Genomic DNA, 19,132 nt, shown 5'->3' with positions numbered 1-19,132 from the left:
TAACATGATATTGTGAAAATATCTTCATTAAAATACTTGTAAGATGTGGGTGAAATCAAACCAAGTCCAATAACAGGTGCCGCTCAATTGAATGAATGAAATGAAGACAGTAACACTGTCGAAAGTACTAATAATCCAAATGAATTTACATTTGATCAAATAAAACAAGATCACAGAATGTTCTCTGTCCTGAAAAAAACGCCCCCAACATTAAAATTGCACCTCAAAACTGAAAAAAGTGTATGTTATGGCCAATAAAACAGATGCACAAGTATGACCTTTCCAAGTATCTAAACAGAGAATATATATGAAATAAAAAAAGGGCCATTAAGAACCAAAGGTGCAGTTGGAACAATAATAAAAAATCATGCATTCACTTATATGCTCATACAGCAGGGTCATCCACTTGCAGCAACTTCAGATGAATAATATCACTTGTAACAACAATATGCCTCAGTAATAAAGTAAAGCATACACATTCTGAATTATTAACATTTTGTTCTCCTGCAAAATGTTCTAGCAGCTCTTGTTACTGCATTCTTACTTCCTGGTGTCAAATACAGAGTGGAAAACAAATCAAGCAACAATGTATTTTTGTTTTGTTTTTGTTGAAACAATAACAAAGTGGCCACCCCTCCTCTGATTTGGTTAAAAGCTGAGGGATGGGCCTGGGGACATGTAACCACTCTCAAATTCAAAGACAGAGCTATGGATGCAAGGACTGGCCATCTATAATATGACAATTATCGGTTTAAACATGTTTTGAGGTTATACAGTGTTTGTTTACATTTACATCGTTCACAAACATTGGAATAAAACAAGCTTATATTTTGGTTTCTGATGGGGTACAACAGTTGAACTAAGCTCATGAGGCATTTATAAGTTATATTCTTCAAGAATGAATGGGTATGTATTATTAATTTCTAAGTTTAAAAAAAATGGATGTAGCAATTAAGGATTCTAGCTATAAACTAATTTGTTGTAGTAAAGCAATATATTTATTGTCATTTAAATTACTGTCAACTTTCCTTTTCCTTCCACTTTGGGTTTTCATGCCATATGAACTGCAGTTTCTACATCGCTTGATATGAATGTGTTTTTTCATAATACGAAACTAGTCTTCAGAAACGCATTTGAGATAAAAACAGTCAAGATTTGGATAATCATGTTGAACAAATTACCTTTAAAGGGCCGACGCTACATAAATGTTTTGACTTTTAAATTGATGATCTATAGCCATTGATTGTTAAAGAATATAACTTATAAATAACTAATTAGCTTAGTTCAACTGTCGCACCCCATCGGAGTCCAACAAATAAGCCTGTTTAACTTCATTGTTTGTACATAATGTAATTATAAACAAACACTGTATAGCTTTAAACACAGTTAAATCTATCATTTTGATATCATGGATGGTCAGTCTTTGCATCCTCAGCTCTGTCTATGAATTTGAGATTAGTTCAATTTCTCCACCCCCATCTCTCAACCTTTTACCAAAACAGTGGCATGGCGCCCACTTTATTGCTTAACCTGCAGATTTACCTTCAAAAAAAAAAATCACTTTTATTTCCATTCCAAAAAAATTATACATTTTGATATAGGTACATTGGATCTTACGGCACGAGAACCCTCAGTGTTCTATAGGCTAGGTAAAAGGATTCCAAGGGAAATGAACCTCTGTCCCAGCTCTCCTCCATCCTCTCCACATCCTGCCAGGTTATGAGTCCTCAGGCGCACACCAGGAAAGGGTGGGAGAGGGCTCTGGAAGCTGAGATGCGATTGGTCGGGCTGAACTCTAGACATTGCTGCAGGCAGAGAGCAAGTGTGTGCTTTAGAAGTACAATAGAATTCAATGATTCATTTACTTGGAAAATGCCTTGTAACAGAAACATGACTCAAAATGTGTACATTGTACATACAAGGAGTAGGTTGTTCTCCTCCTGGCCCAGGTTGGATAAGAGCTGGGTGCAGGGGTCCCTGGGGCACCAGCTACGGGAGTATGAGATGGGGCTCTCCCTGGGCCAGTCCTCCTCGCTGGGCAAGCCAATCACCCTGTGGGACATGGGGAAGAGCACAGGCACACACCCAACACAAGGCACTGGTAAAACACACAACATACATTATTCAAATCAAAAGTTGGGCACGGTAGAAGAAAAAACTCACTCAAAGATTTTCTGGAGCTGCTGAGCCTCAGTGTATCCACGGAACAACGGTCTCAAAAGGAACAGTTCGGCAAAAATGCAGCCAGCGCTCCACATGTCCACGGAGGACATGTAACCAGAGTGGAGCAGAACCTCGGGGGCCCTGTACCACAGTGTCACCACCTGAAGAGAGAGAGGAAGGAGGGAAAGGAAGGGAGAGGGTGTGAGACGTTGGATAGGACATAGAGAGAAAGATACTTTTTACTTTTAAGTATAGATCCTTTACCTTAGCTAGGCTAGGGGACAATGGCACTGTGACAATTGAACAGATTGTGCATTGAAAGGAGGATGTTCTACTCTGTAGACTTACACAGGGTGTAAGGGCGATGTGATAGGTGTAGATGCGTGCCAGCCCAAAGTCAGCGATCTTCACCTCTCCACGGCTACTAACCAGTACATTCTCTGGCTTCAGGTCGCGGTGCACCAGCATGTTGGTGTGCAGGAAGTCCAGCCCCTGCAGCAGCTGCACCATCACATCCTGTACAGACAGGAAGCAGCATGACAGCATTGCTCAAACACTTTCTCTGACTGTGGCTTATTCTGAAAAGATATGAGGACATTTGTTATGAAAAGTTCAAAAGAGAGTACAGTAAAATGTTATACTAATTCTTAATGGCGTGCTTTGGAATCATTGAGATTTTATTCAGCTGCAGGTATATAAGGGGGAGAATTCACACTTTAATTTTGTCAAGACTCAGTCCAGTGCTGGGGACCGTGGTGAGGAAGGTAGACAGGTCTTGGTCGATGTACTCAAACACCAGCGTCAGGTCCAAACTCCTGTTCTTCAGACCAGCAGATACGTCCAACAACCTTTCAGTAAGATCAGCAATTAAGGTCAATCATTGTGAACCATTTCTGCTAATGAAATGGCATGACACCATGGTATACAATTATAAAACACCAAATTAATTTTAATCCTAAAGATAATTATGTATAATTCATAGGCTATGCAAACATTTTCAGATATAATTACATTCCAGAAAAATGTACTTACTTTACAATGTTGGGATGGTTGAAATACCCGATCTTACGCAAGAGCGCCACCTCTCGGATCATGAAAGCAGGAATCCCACTCTCCGTGTGTCCGGGTATGTTCAACTTCTTCACCGCTACGAGTCGCTGTTGATCGCGGACCTCTCTGGCCTTGTACACCTTGCCATATGCGCCTTCGCCTATCTCTGCAAGTATTTCATAATTCTGATGTTCATCGCACCCATTGACCTCCATGACCGGCCGATTTCGTAGTTGGTTGCAACTAGGATGGAATAGACCATGCGTAAATGCCTGTAAACACGCGGTCAAGTAATACACTGCTTCCACAAGCCTAGGCCTTTTACTGGTAACGTTAGCCAGAGGCCTGGGAGGTGAATAAGTTCCCGATACTTTTTGACCTAGCAAAAGTAACTACTTATGCAAGAGAGAAGTTCATTATTGAACAGTTTAGTACGCTTTACACGAAACAACGATGTTATGCATTGCCACGACATAGTTAACGTTCGCTAGCTAGCCAGCAGTTAAGTAACCAGCAATCTTCCTCCAGCTCCACCTAGCAACCACTTGCTAGCTAATCAAAAGGGAATCTTAAAGATGCTTTGTGCAATGTGTGGTTAGCTACACTTAGCTAGCTAATATTTAATTCATTGTGATTAACTTACCTTCTCACACCATAAACTGCAGAGATATGACATACATTTTCAAGATGCTTATAAATGATGGGACCACATTCTGGTACGGCCCCTAATTCTCCTCAACTAATCAGATCTCTCACCACCATCCGATAGACATCTTGCAGAAGACCTCTGTGCGCGTGCCATCATGTCTTGCACATTATGAGCGTTTTTCTTATTAATATACACACCACAGTTTATTCATGGGATATTTTGTTACTTTTATCATCATAATAATCAATCAATATTCCAGGCCAGCCAGTATCAATAGAATTCTAAGGGATAATGACAGAAAGGTTGTGGGAAAAATCTATTCAATCTCTGAGTCCTTCATTATCACAGTTTGTGCTATTGTTACAAAGTCTCCCCATACATTTAGAGTGGAATAATTCATTTTTACAACGATCAGCGTGAATATGTTTTTGTATTCAATGTTTAATAATGAGCAATTAACTTTGTACATTTGAAGCAAAGCATGTTGATTCAAAACAATCCAGTCTGTACATTGTACATGTCTAATGCCTCCGTTTGAACACAATGGTTAGTGTTACAGCGCTTTTAAACCTGGTCCACAATTTTGTTGTTTTATGGCTTTTTTGCACCAATAGAGAGAGTTACAGTTTCACCCTACATTACTGTATAGGAGCATTTAGCATAGCTGGTTGGAAGACTGTCTGAACACTTAAGACATAAGCCATCGTTATCCACAGTATATTGAGTTATGACACATTATTAACATGTGTGCAGCAGTTGTATTGGTACTGGTTTCAAAAGTATTGGTAACTTAATCTACTCCACCCAACACTTTTGTTCTCAATATATTAAGAGTGAAAATATGAAATGTGCTAATCACATCTATCTGAACACTTGATTTCTGAAAACATTTTTTAAAGCTATCTATCCCTGGGCAATCATTTCCAAATGTCGAAGGGAATGGCAGCTTAGTGGAGTCTGCCACTAACTAGCACAGTCAGTGTAGTCAGCTCAGGTATCCCCATTGAGACCATGTCTGTGCCTCGGTCTAGGTTGGTCAAAACTAAACATGGCGGTGTTTGTCTTAACAATCTCACTGGAATAAAGACCTCCTCCATTCCTGACATTATTGAAAGAGATATTTCACATCTCAAAATAGGGCTACTTAAATGTTAGATCCCTCACCTCCAAGGCAGTTATAGTCAATGAACTAATCACAGATCATAATCTTGATGTGACTGGCCTGACTGAAACATGGCTTGAGCCTGATGAATTTACTGTGTTAAATGAGGCCTCTCCTCCTGGTTACACTAGTGACCATATCCCCTGCGCATCCCGCAAAGGGAGACTGCACTTGTGAAGGTGGTAAATGACCTTTTAAATGGCATCAGACCTAGGCTCTGCATCTGCTCCTAGACCTTAGTGCTGCTTTTGATAATATCAATCACTACATTCTTTTGGAGAGATTGGAAACACAAATTGGCCTGCACGGACATGTTCTTGTCTGGTTTAGATCTTATCTGTCAGAAAGATATCAGTTTGTCTCTGTAAATTTCAGTGTTCCTCAAGGCTCCGTTTTAGGACCCCTATATATTTTAACTCTTGGTGGTGTCATTTGGAAACATATTAACTTTCACTGCTATGCGGACGACACACAGCTGTACATTTCAATGAAACATGCTGAAGCCCCAAAATTGACCTTCCTGGAAGCCTGTGTTTCAGACATAAGGAAGTGAATGGAAGCAAATGTTCTACTTTTAAACTCAGACAAAACAGAGATGCCAGTTCTAGGTCCCAAGAAACAAAGAAATCTTCTCTTGAATCTGACAATTAATCTTGATGGTTGTACAGTCGTTTGAAATAAAACTGAAGGATCTTTGCATTACTCTGGACCCTGATCTCACTTTTGACAAACATATCAAGACTGTTTCAAGGACAGCTTTTTTCCATCTACGTAACATTGCAAAAATCAGAAACTTTATCCAAAAATAATGCAAATAAATACAGCCATGCTTTTGTCACTTCTAGGTTTGACTATTGCAATGCTCTACCTTCCGGCTACCCAGATAAAGAACAAAATAAACTTCAGTTAGTACTAAACACGGCAGCTAGAATCTTGTCTTGACAAAATATGATCATATTACTCCAGTGCCAGCCTCTCTACACTGGCTTCCTGTTAAGGCTAGGGCTGATTTCAAGGTTTTACTGCGAACCTACAAAGCATTACATTGGCTTGCTCCTACCCATCTTTCTGATTTGGTCCTGCCTTACATACCTACACGTACGCTACAGTCACAAGACACAGACCTCCTTACCATCTCTCGAATTTCTAAGCAAACAGCTGGAGGCAGGGCTTTCTCCTATAGAGCTCCATTTGTATGGAATGGTCTGCCTATCCACGTGAGAGACGCAGACTCAGTCTCGACCTTTTAAGTCTTTATTGAGGACTCATCTCTTTAGTAGGTCCTATGATTGAGTGTAGTCTGGCCCAGGAGTGTGAAGGTAAACGGAAAGGCACTGGAGCAACGAACCGCCCTTGCTGTCTCTGCCTGGCCGGTTCCCAGCCTTCTACTGGGATTCTATGCCTCAAACTCTATTACAGGGGCTGAGTCACTGGATTGCTGGTGCTCTTCCATGTCATCCCTAGGAGGGGTGCGTCACTTGAGTGGGTTTAGTCACTAACGTGATATTCCTGTCCGGGTTGGCACCCCACCTCAGGTTCATAGAGTGGGGGAGATGTTCATGGGCTATACTCAGCCTTGTCTCAGGATGGTAAGTTGGTGATTGAAGATATCCCTCTAGTGTTGCAGGGGCTGTGCTTTGGCAAAGTGGGTGGGGTTATATCCTGCCTGTTTGGCCCTGTCCGGGGGTATCGTCGGACGGAGCTACAGTGTCTCCAGACCCCTCAGGTCTCAGCCTCCAGTATTTATGCTGCAATAGTTTATGCATTAGGGGGCTAGGGTCAGTCTTCTATCTGGAGTATTTATCCTGTCTTATCCGGTGTCCTGTGTGTATATCCTCTCTTTCGCTCACTCTCAACAATACCTGGCCTGATGACTCCTTGCTGTCCACCTGGTTGTGCTGCTGCTACAGTTTCAACTGTTCTGCCTGCAGCTATGGAACCTTGACCGGTTCACTGGACGTGCTACCTTGTCCCAGACCTGTTGTTTTCAACTCTCTAGAGACAGCAGGTGCGGTAGAGATACTCTGAATGATCGGCTATGAAAATCCAACTGACATTTACTCCTGAGGTGTTGACCTGTTGCACCCTCTAAAACCACTGTGATTATTATCTGACCCTGCTGGTCATCAATGAACATCTTGGCAATGTTCTGTTATAATCTCTTCTGTGAGAATCTCCCATCTTACGTCAAAGACACTAGTCACATGATCTCATTGATAGAGGGCTTAGGAAGGATACTGGAGGGCACCCTGCTGGCCACTTTTGATGTGGAGAGCTTGTACACTAAGATCCCACACACTGGAGGCTTGCAGGCGCTGCAACACTTCCTCCAGCAGAGAGACTCTACCCTTGCTCCAGCCAATGATTGCATCTTACAACTTACTGAACTGGTATTATCCAATAACTACTTTGTCTTTGAGTTAAGACTTTTTCCTTCAAATTCAGAGTGTAGCCATGCCCCCCCCCAATACTCCTAATATGTTCCCCCTGTTAATGTATAATGAGAGCCATCAAGATTGAACCAAAATATTATATGTAACAAATATGAAATACAATACAATGTGAATTTCAATTCAACAATAATGTATGTTGATTCTAATATGTATAATATTCAATTATGTTTCTATATGATAATAGCATAATATATGTACTATGCCATAAACAAAACAAAAAATGTAAACAGTTTGTGTCTTCCTACCCTGAGGAAGGTACAGTGATGCCGAAACATTGGTAAATATCCATTAAATTGCTGGGAGTTTATATGCTGTTAGTCAGAACCTCCACACCAAAACATTTTTTTCTGGGTGTGCGCCAGCTCATGTTTTTTAAATAAAAGTCTTCACCAGGCACAGCCAGAAGAGGACTGGCCACCCCTCATAGCATGGTTCCTCGCTAGGTTTCTTCCTAGGTTCCGGCCTTTGTAGGGAGTTTTTCCTAGCCAACGTGCTTCAACACCTGCATTGCTTGCCGTTTGGTGTTTTAGGCTGGGTTTCTGTACAGCACTTTGTGACATCAGCTGATGTAAGAAGGGCTTTATAAAATACATTTGATTGAAAGATTCCTCAACTTTCAAATGCGTTTTCCCTTAACAGTGAGAGAGAGCACAGTTCTCTACACTTATTGATAAGAATAGTTACACACTCAAAACACACAGTAACCGTCTTGAGGCATCTTTTCACTGTAGGACCAGAGATTGAAGCCTGTCCCTGCGCTTGTGTTATTGTAGCTTTGGTGAGTTGGATGGAGTAGGGTGAAATACCCCTAGATGCTGATCCTGGGTATTTTCCGCCACTAATGTGGATTTGGGGAGAGGAAGTTGATCCTAGATCTGTACATAAGGGAAACTTCACCTGGAGCAACAACGGGTTGAGGGAGGTGGTCAGTAGCGTGCTACTTCAACTTCTTAGTGTCGACACGTTTGGTCTTCTTGGCCAGAGCGACGGCATCCAGGTGCAGGTTACGGTTGAGGATGACAGAACCACAGGTCAGAGCCCCAGCCAGTGCACCAGCAAAGCCACACACAAACACATCCTGACCTGTACACAGAATACAAACATCAACGCGCAGTAGAAACCAGAGCCGATAGACCTTTAACACTGAAGTCAAACGCATGACTTATCCAAATGCTAAGCCAATAGTTAGCCTATCGAAAACAGACATATAGCTAGCTTCTCTATGATACATCCTTGGACCCTATCAGCCATATAAGTATCTAACCTGTGAGGTAGAGGTTCTTCAGGGGTGTCTGGGGCCTCACGGTGGCATTGCACTCAGCGCTGAAACGAGCTGTGCCATGGTCTGCTCCATAGATCTCCCCTTTTGGGGCTCCAATGTAGTGTGTGTTTGTTATGGGTGTTCCAGCCTCGATGAACTCAACCTAAAGACAGAGAGAGACACATGTTGCCAGCGAGGTATTAAGTTACACCATTTGACAAAATTGAAAGGAAGGGTGTCTATGTTACAACCTACTAGTGCATCCTCCAATGAGATGTTAGGTTTCCTGGAAAAAGCATTCTAGCAGAGTTTAGTACGAATGGGCTAAATGCTCTACCTTGTCCCTGGTAATCTTGGGGAAGACGCTCATCACCACCTCCAGAATCGAGTCACAGAATATCTGCTTCAGCTCCTTGTAATCAGTCCCTCTGTTGGTCACCTTGTCATCCTTCCACTCCTCAAACCACTCATAGTTAGCAAAGCTCACCAGACTCAGGGTGGACTTGCCTGTGGAGAATGGAAAACGAAAAGGGGTCATAGTTAGCAAAGCTCACCAGACTCAGGGTGGCCTTGCCTGTGGAGAATGGGAAACGAAAAGGGGTCATAGTTAGCAAAGCTCACCAGACTCAGGGTGGACTTGCCTGTGGAGAATGGGAAACGAAAAGGGGTCATAGTTAGCAAAGCTCACCAGACTCAGGGTGGACTTGCCTGTGGAGAATGGGAAAAGAAAAAGGGGTCGAAACATGTCTGTCCAGCCTTCATTCTGATGGCATCAGACATAGTTAGTTGTGTGCACTTCCAAGAATCGATATTACAAAATGTTTTGGTATGGTGTAGATCAGAGACCAGCAGGCTGGGTTTAGGAACACATTGCAACACTAATGCATGAACATTAGACAGCCAATAGAATGGAACTAATCAACTTAAGACTTTGAAAAGACTCTGAAAAGGCATTTGAAAAGGCATTTGATAGCCTGGACAGAGCAACCATCTGGTACCTAATAGAAACAGGATTCTATAGTTATGTTATCTTTAGTATTTTGTTCCAACTGTTGTCTTGTCTGTGTTTCCATTCATAAAATATTTCACAATAAAAAAAACATTTTTTTTTTTTTTTTAAAGAGTCTCACATCAGGAATAAAACTAGAAAAAAACATTAACACGGCAACCCCTCAGGGGAAAAGATAGGGTCAACCTAGAAACACCTGGAGGAGAGATGTCCAGGCAAGAGCAGCCTCAACTGGCACAACCTGGAAAAACTTGCCTCCGAACAGAGTAAGCTGTAGGACAGTAGTCAATGGATTATACTCATTAGGAGCCACATGTTTAAATAAGTAGTCAGTCAGTGGATGATTCATTTCCAAGGATAAAATCATTTATTATGGCGAATATCAGTGCAAACACTAGTCTCGTTTCTGTACCTGGTGATCGTTCCTCCCAGGTGGGATCTTTGGCTGATGGAGAGGCAACAAAGAGGATGGGAACACTTTTCGCTGACTCCTCCCGGTTACCCTTCAGATAGGTCTCAACCCTGTAACATCCAGATAAATGGGTATAGTAAGATACTGTAGGCTCTTTAAAAACTACAGTAAAGAACACGTCACCCTTCTCAGACTCCGATGCACATATACAGTGCATTTGGAAAGTATTCTGATCACTTCTTCCACATTTTGGTACGTTACAGCGGTATTCTAAAATGTATTCAATTGTTTTTTCCCCCTCATCAATCTACACACAATACCCCATAATGACAAAGCAAAAATGTTATTTTTGTTATGTTTGCAAATTTATTCATATAAAATATTACCTTTACATAGTATTCAGATCCATTAAATCAGTACTTTGTGGAAGCACCTTTGGGTATGACACTACAAGCTTGGCACACCTGTATATGGAGAGTTTCTCCTATTGTCTGTAGATCTTCTCAAGCTCAGTCAGGTTGGATGGGGGGCGTCCCTTCACAGCTATTTTCAGGTCTCTCCAGAAATGTTTGATCGGGTTCAAGGTTAAACTCTGGCTGGGCTACTCAAGGACATTCAGAGACTTGTCCCAAAGCCACGTCGTCTTGCTTCGTCTTGGCTGTGCGCTTAGGGTCGTTGTCCTGTTGTAAGGGGAACCGTTTCTGGAAGGTTCTCCAAACTCCACAGAGGAACTCTAGAGCTCTGTCAGAGTGACCATCAGGTTTTTGGTCACCTCCCTGACCAATGCCCCCCCCCCCCCCCCAGGTTGGCCAGGCAGCCAACTCAACGAAGAGTCTTGGTGTTTCCAAACTTCTTCCATTTAAGAGTGATGGAGGCCACTGTTCTTGGGGACCTTCAATACTGCAGACATTTTTTGGTACCCTTCCCCAGAAGTGTGCCTCGACACCATAACACTGTCTTGGAGCTCTATGGACAATATCTTCAATCTCATGGCTTGGTTTTTGCTCTGACATGCACGGTCAACTGTGGGACCTTATATAGACAGGTGTGTGCCTTTCCAAATCATGTCCAATCAATTGAATTTACCACAGGTGGACTCCAATCAAGTTGTAGAAACATCTCAAGGATGATCAATGGAAACAGGATGCACCTGAGCTCAATTTCAAGTCTCATAGCAAAGGGACTGAATACTTATAAAATAAGGCATTGTATTTTCTATACTTTTGCAAAGAATTCTAAAACCTTTCTTCGCTTTATCATTATGGGGTATAGTGTGTAGATTGATGATTTATTTCTCTCTTTTTTACTTTTTAGAGTAAGGCTGTAACAACAAAATGTGGAAGAAGTGAAGGGGTCTGAATACTTTCCGAATGCACTGTGGACCGTGCTTGTTAAACAGTGTGAATATCTACTGAGGTTCCAACATGTGAAATTAGTGTAGTGGCGAGTGTGAACTGATACTATTTTGACAACACATTTTAGTTTATACCAAACAGATTACTGTAACAGCAATCTTTGATGCACAGTAAAAGGTAGTGAAATACAGAATGTGACTACATAGACTCACTATCACAGTCTCATGTACCGTAGGTTATGTAATGTCACCTCTCTCTCTCGAAGTCCACACCACGATACAATATTTGCCTATGCAACACATCAGATATATGTTAATAAGGACAAATAAGGTGTAAATTAAAATTTAAAATCGACAAGTCATTAGACAGTGGGGCCTACGGGGACACAAACATTTAGGGTTAAACAAAGAGAGGAAGGACCTACAGTTCATCCATGTTGTGCTCTGTGAAGATCCAGTAGTTGTCTGCTTTGAGGCCCAGGTCCTCCTTGGTTCCAGTCAGGCCCAGGAAGATGCTCAGACCTCCCGCCCCGTTTTTCATCATACCAAGCTGCTTCTGGATGGCTGAAGGGCATCACAAGATCATACAACATTCATGATTAGTAGGGATGTGCATCTTTCCCTTTCAAGAAGATTCGATATGTATCAAGATAAATGGGTCTCGACACACTAAGTTTTGGTTTGATTAGAGGATCAAATCGATGTGGTTCGATGCACTAACATTTCTTGCATAAACACATTCATTTTCAATTAAAATCTGCAGCTGATGGAGCTGTGTGTGTAAGTGATGTATAGATCTATGGTGTATGATTAGGAATAGACCTTCCGCTCATTGGTCAAAGCGATGGACAGAATGCAGTTTAACTAGGCTACTGACATTGCCTGGGGTTGTTAAATATGACTTGAAGATCAATGACTGTCAACATAATTCCACGCTTAGTTTGACACCGAAGTAGAGGAAACAAGTGTCACAAAATATTAGGTATTTACAGAAGGTAGAAAGAAAGTAATTTGAGCCCCCAAAAAGGCTGGGGTCTCGATGCACAGATATCCTTTGAACCGGGGACCGATGCCCAGTGGTGAACTGTTACATCATTAATGATTAGGCATCACAAGAAACATTATCTAGACAAGTGTCAACTAACAATTCAGTCTTAAACGCAGACATCTTGAACATACACCTTAATACCCTCACCCACCTGGCATGTCCTGGAGTTCCTTAGGCAGCAGCTGCTGATAGGTGTTGAAGATGCCGGCGTTGGAGATGACCATTGGAGCATGCACATGGACCTCCTCCTGACCCTTCATCACGCTCACACCTGAAATCATGGGAACCAGAGGTGGTCAAATCTGACCATCTGTGTGATCAATCAATTAATCTTTCAACCAGTCCTAGTCACCAATAGCCTCCTTGTTGTCGTTGAACAGGATGCGGTTGACTGGGGCACGGACGAGTACGCCCCCCCGGCTTTCTCAACGATAGGGATCATGTGATAGGCGATCTCACTGGCTCCTCCTATTGGGTACCAGGCACCAGTCAGGTAGTGGCAGACCATCAGGCTGTGCATGGAGAAGCTGGCTTCCTTGGGCATGTTACCTGCAGTTACACAACAAAATGGAGTCCTAGAAAAACCAAACACTCTACAAAATTGATGCAATTAATTTGTTCCACGTGGAGAGAATGTGTGTCCCCCAAAACAGCACAAATTAGTGAACCATATGGGGAATAGGGACACAGTCTATCATTTGAGATGGCTATGGTTATGCTCTCCACTATCAGGAACTACAGCAGCCTACCCTACCGTAAGTGCCAAAAATGTAGCTGAAGATGACCCTGAGGTCATTGTTCTTAGTTAGCTCGTTGACCACCTCTGTCACGCTGCGAGACGCCATGCGGAAGAAGAATGACAGACGATTGGCCAGGCCTGTGTACACCAGGAACTTGGCCAGGGGGACAGGAATGAGCTTCAGCAGAACCAGGAACCAAATGTTGTGTCCTGCTTTCTGTAGATGGAATACATACAGTACCAGTCAAAAGTTTGGACACACTTACTCATTCAAGGGTTTTTCTGTATTTTGACTATTTTCTACATTGTAGAATAGTGAAGACATCAAAACTATGAGAACACACATGGAATCATGTAGTAAGCAAAAAAAGTATTAAACAAATCAAATGATATTTGTCACATGCACCAAATACAGCCTTCACCTTACAGTGAAATGCTTACTTACAAGCCATTAACCAACAATGCATACAGGAGGTACCGGTACAGAGTTAATGTGCGGGGCACCGGTGTCGAGGTAATATGTATGTAGGTAGAGTTAAAGTGATTATGCATAGATAATAAAAAGATTAGCAGCAGCGTTCTGGGGGGGGGGCAATGCAAATACTCTGAAAAGCCATTTGATTAGATGTTCAGGAGTCTTATAGCTTGGGGTTAGAAGCTGTTTAGGATCCTTTTGGACCTAGACCTGGCGCTCCAGTACGGTAGCGGAGAGAACAGTCTGATTGGGGTGGGTGGAGTCATTGACAATTTTTATGGCCTTCCTCTGACACTAAAGGTCCTGGATGGCAGAAAGCTTGGCACCGGTGATGTACTGGGCCGTACGCACTACCCCCTGTAGTGCCTTGCGGTCGGATGCCAGGCAGTGATGCAACCAGTCAGGATGCTCTCGATGGTGCAACTGTAGAACTTTGAGGATCTGAGGACCCATGCCAAATCTTCTCAGTCTCCTGAGGGGGGAATAGGTTTTGTCCTGCACTTTTCACAACTGTCTTGGTGTGCTTGGACCATGTTATTTTGTTGGTGATGTGGACGCCAAGGAACTTGAAGCTCTCAATCTGCTCAACTATAGCCCCGTCGATGAGAATGGGGCCGTGCTCGGTCCTCCTTTTCCTGTAGTCCACAATCATCTCCTTTGTCTTGATCACGTTGAGGGAGATGTTGTCCTTGCACCACATGGTCAGGTCTCGGACCTCCCTCCTATAGGCTGTCTCAACGATGTCCGTGATCAGGCCTACCACTGTTGCATCATCAGCAAACTTTAATGATGGTGATGGAGTCGTACCTGGCCATGCATTCTTGAGTGAACAGGGAGTACAGGAGGGGACTGAACACACACCCCTGAGGGACTCCCGTGTTGAGGATCAGCATGGCGGGTGTGTTGTTACCTACCCTTACCACCTGCGGGCAGCCCGTCAGGAAGCCCAGGATCCAGTTGCAGAAGGGGGTGTTTCGTCCCAGTGTCCTTAGCTTAGTGATGCGCTTTGAGGGGACTATGGTGTTGAACACTGATCTGTTGTCAATGAATAGCATTCTCACGTAGGTGTTCCTTCCAGGTGAGAAAGGGCAGTGCAGAGTTCAATAGAGATTGCATCTGTGGATCCGTTGGTGCGGTATGCAAATTGGAGTGGGTCTAGGGTTTCTGGGATAATGGTGTTGATGTGAGCTATGACCAGCCTTTCAAAGTATTTCATGGCTACAGACGTGAGTGCTACGGGTCAGTAGTCATTTACGCAGGTTACCTTAGTGTTCTTGAATACAAGGACTATGGTGGTCTGCTTGAAACTTGTAGGTATTACAGACAGAGAGGGAGAGGTTGAAAATGTCAGTGAAGACACTTTTGCCTGTTGGTCAGCGCATGCTCAGAGTAGACGTCCTTGTAATCCGTCTGGCGCTGCGGCCTTGTGAATGTTGACCTGTTTAAAGGTCTTACCATGGCTACAGAGAGTGATCACACAGTTGTCTGGAACAGCTGATGCTCTCAAGCATGTTTCAGTGTTACTTTCCTTGAAGTGAGCAGACAAGTTATTTAGTTAATCTGGTAGGCTCATATCACTGGGTATATGTAGTCTAATAGTTTGCAGGCCCTGCCACATCCGCCGGTGTTGTACGAGTCAATCTTAGTCCTGTATTGACGCTTTGCCCGTTTGATGGTTTGTCGGAGGGCATAGCGTGATTCCTTATAAGCTTCCGGGTTATAGTCCCGCTCCTTGAAAGAGGCAGCTCTACCCTTTAGTTCAGTCCGGATGTTGCCTGTAATCCAAGGCTTTTGGTTGGGGTATGTACGTACAGTCACTGTGTGGACGACGTCCTCAATGCACTTATTGATGAAGCCAGTGACTGATGTGGTGTACTCAATACCATTGGAAGAATTCCAGAATATATTCCAGTCTGTGCTAGCAAAACAGTCCTGTAGTTTAGCATCTGCTTCATCTGACCACTTAAATAGACGAGTCACTGGTGCTTCCTGCTTTAATTATTGCTTGTAAGCAGGAATCAGGAGGATAGAATTATGGTCAGATTTGCCAAATGGATGGCGAGGGAGAGCTTTGTACACATCGGTGTGTGGAGTAAAGGTGGTCTAGAATTTGTTTCCCTCTGGTTGCACATTTAACATGCTTATAGAAATTAGGTAAAACTGATTTCAGTTTCCCTGCATTAAAGTCCTCGGCCCCTAGGAGCTCCGCTGCTGGGTGAGTGTTTTCCTGTTTGCTTAGTGGTATACAGCATTGAGTGCGGTTTTAGTGCCAGCATCGGTCTGTGGTGGTATGTAGACAGCTACAAAAAGATGCAGATGAACACTCTAGGTAGATAGTATAGTCTACAGCTTATCATGGGATGCTCTACCTCAGGCGAGCAAAACCTTGAAACTTCCTTAGATATCGTGCACCAGCTGTTGTTCACATAAATGCGTAGGCCCCGGCTCTTACCAGAGGCTGCTGTTCTGTCCTGCCGATAGAGTGTATAACCTGCCAGCTGTATGTTCTTAATGTCGTCGTTCAGCCCGTTGGTAGGATAACCGTGCTTTCAGTTCGTCCCATTAATTTTCCAGTGATTGAATGTTAGCTAGCAGGATGGAAGGCAAGGGCAGATTAGCCACTCGCCCCCTGATGCTCACAAGGCACCCTGATCTCTTAATGCGAAGTCTGCTTCCTTCTTCAGCAAATAACGGGGATCTGGGCCTGGTGTCTGTATTATATACTTCCCATCTGACTCATTGAAAAACTCTTCATCCAGTTTGAGGTGAGCAATCGTAGTTCTGAAGCTCTTTTCGGGGATGAGAAACTGTAGCAGCAACATTATGTACAAAACAAGTTACAAACAACGAAAAATATATATAAAAAAATAGCATGGTTGGTTAAGAGCCGATAAGAGGGCAGCCTTCACCTCCCGGCACCATCAGCCAAATATATTTTATGTTTGAGATTCTTCAAAGTAGCCACCCTTTGCCATAATGACAGCTTTGCACACTCTTGACTCCACAACCCTTGCCCTCAACACAGATGACAAACAGACCAGTCCCCAGATGGTAGCGCCTCTTCGCCAAAGTGCAATCTCACAATTCCTTGCATTTGGCATAGAGTCCAACCTATCCCTGAAATAAGTATGGAAAAGGTTCTGAGCTCAGATAACAGCACAAGGCAGTTGGCATAAACCAGCATAAACCACAATTTCCAATAACAGCAGCAACATTAGCACAAGCATGGCAGTCTATTCATCTTGCAAAGCTGATTACTTAATTGACCTGAAACATCAAAATAAACAATCACCATTACTGTTCCATTCAAACACTTGTCATCAATAACTTCATACCGTAGACATCGGTTGACATCATGTAACAGCACCATACCTTGACCAGCCTCATGTACTCATCGATGGCCGCCTCCTCCCCAGGAAATAACTTCTTCAGCTCGTCAGGGAAACGGTTCCTGCCACTGTAGATGGGGTAGGTGCGCCTGTTTCCAGGAGGGCCCAACACCACCTGGTCAAAGGGGTTGTTCAGTGGCTCCCACTGCAGCTGACCATTGGTCAGCTGGTCAAGCATGCAGCGGAAGGGCTTATGTTCCAACAGGTCTCCGATGTAGTGGATACCTGAGGTGGAGGCATGATTGATAGATGTATTTTATTATTAGATCGTCTTATATATTTAGGATGTCTAGCTCACATCACATGGGCTTATAAGACACAGTATTATTGATACATAGTTTGCATTTACAGTGTTTCACACTTGGACACAAACTCACAATTTTTCAGTTGTTGAGACAAAACCAGGCTTGGGTCAGCCCAGGACATGTGGTCAGAACATGCGTTACATTTTTTTAGGAACTTATTCTGGGTCTCAACTAGACTAAATAGACTTGGTTCGTCGCCACTACCACGTCTGAGTAAAGGAAGGTATCTACCACATTTGGTAAGGAAAGGTAAACTGATTAGCTGCCTTCTAGGTAAGGAAAGGTAAACTGATAAGAGCCTTCTCACCCACGTCAAACTCAAAGCCTTTCTCTGTGAAGGTGTGGCAGCAGCCTCCAAGCCCGATCATGTTGCTCCAGAACCAGGACCCGCTTTCCAACCTTAGCCAGCAGCACCGCCACCCCAAGACCACCAATTCCACTGCCAATGACAATGGCATCTAGTTTCTCAGGTACTTTACTGGCCAAGAAACCTGGTAAGGAAGAGTAATAAAAACATACAATTGACACAGATATTGTCAGTTAAATATTCTTGCATGAAACAAATAACGATGTGTTCCAGCAACATTATCCCACGGCATGTGCAAAGACAGCCTCGAAACACGTTTCCTTCTAACCATGAATTACCTGAAAAAAAAAAGTTACGACCGCATTTTCATGGAAACATTCAAATGCAGTACAATTAAATAGGCATACATGCAAATCTCATTTGTTCGTTCGACATGGTGGGATCTTTGTGTCGGTAAAATGAATTATGCGCTAAATTAATTATGTGCACTACGTAATTACACAGCGTTTTATCCGCAAAAAAAGTATGATGGAAACACATGTCTGGTGGTTTTATGCAGATTTTTGAATATTCGAATGAAAGTCTGTCACAAATTGGATGAAAACCTAGCTAGTGGTACTGAAACAGGTGTTTGCGTAGCAGCTATTTCAAGAATGAGTAGTCACGAGTGCAGTACAGCAGCTTTGGCCAGCTTGTGACCCAGTGCCGTCGGTGACAATCAGTGTAGTCATAAGATATTGTAGAACCATTGACATGGTTTAACAGACGTGATTTAACAGACGAAATATTTGCCTGACCTGCTTTCCTACTTAAAATGAATGCTAATACTCTTCGATACATGTGAACTACAAATCCATTTAATTATGCAACAAGATATAACTTTCGAAACACACACACAGGACAAGGGTGACTGCCAAAAATATTTACAGAATGTAAATCTATTTGCGCACATATTCCTAGGAAACTATATTTCGTGCATGCATTGGTGATCGGTCAAGCCTTGTGTCCACGAGACTCACTCTGCTTCAGAACTTTGTTTTTCTCCTTCTTTTGGGTGACCAGTGGTTTAAGCGGCTCACGAGTGTCGATATCGAAAGGATTTAGTCCGGATGTACGGAACACATATTTGTATAGTAATGCAGCTAGAGCAGCACAAATGATTGCTACAATGATCCACATTTTACGAATTTTAATTGGGGCACCTTCTCACTTTTCGAAGTGGACACACACTTCCGCGTGCGAACAAGTGGTTCAGAGCCACTTGGAACCCTTCCACGCATGACAGACAGCATATGTGTTTATGGTCGTATCTCCGTCGTTTTCTGCCAAAGAACACCAGGATGACTAAATAGTGTA

The 19,132-nt window shown here is 43.0% G+C and overlaps 2 protein-coding genes across 4 annotated transcripts; both read right to left on the bottom strand.

The window, feature by feature from the left end:
• cdk21 (cyclin-dependent kinase 21) lies at positions 1 to 4,030 on the bottom strand. 3 transcript variants are annotated; one of them, XM_046307306.1, is made up of 7 exons: positions 3,970 to 4,030; positions 3,196 to 3,379; positions 2,879 to 3,011; positions 2,512 to 2,679; positions 2,164 to 2,324; positions 1,920 to 2,052; positions 1 to 1,805 (listed from the first exon to the last, which is right to left on the bottom strand). In XM_046307306.1, exons 1-7 carry the CDS (start codon positions 4,016 to 4,018, stop codon positions 1,728 to 1,730), a joined length of 906 nt encoding a protein of 301 aa, XP_046163262.1. In that variant the 5' UTR covers positions 4,019 to 4,030; the 3' UTR covers positions 1 to 1,727. The 3 variants fall into 3 exon arrangements, with proteins under 3 accessions (XP_046163262.1, XP_046163263.1, XP_046163261.1); XM_046307307.1 differs by having other exon boundaries at positions 3,857 to 3,994; XM_046307305.1 differs by having other exon boundaries at positions 3,196 to 3,456; positions 3,857 to 3,993.
• Positions 4,031 to 7,954: 3,924 nt separating this feature from the next.
• Positions 7,955 to 19,116, bottom strand: LOC123998590 (all-trans-retinol 13,14-reductase-like). The gene is given in 13 exon segments (XM_046303568.1): positions 7,955 to 8,560; positions 8,742 to 8,901; positions 9,076 to 9,245; positions 10,160 to 10,269; positions 11,939 to 12,077; positions 12,713 to 12,832; positions 12,914 to 12,973; positions 12,976 to 13,110; positions 13,316 to 13,517; positions 17,148 to 17,389; positions 17,777 to 17,825; positions 17,827 to 17,960; positions 18,796 to 19,116. Coding segments are annotated over 13 exon segments (1,827 nt in total). The 5' UTR covers positions 18,956 to 19,116; the 3' UTR covers positions 7,955 to 8,414.
• Between the last annotated feature and the right edge of the window lie 16 nt (positions 19,117 to 19,132).

The sequence above is a fragment of the Oncorhynchus gorbuscha genome, linkage group LG16 (assembly GCF_021184085.1).
Source record: "Oncorhynchus gorbuscha isolate QuinsamMale2020 ecotype Even-year linkage group LG16, OgorEven_v1.0, whole genome shotgun sequence".
NCBI lineage: Eukaryota > Metazoa > Chordata > Actinopteri > Salmoniformes > Salmonidae > Oncorhynchus > Oncorhynchus gorbuscha.
Note: the sequence above shows the minus strand (reverse complement) of the source record. Positions and strands in the feature narration are given on the sequence as shown.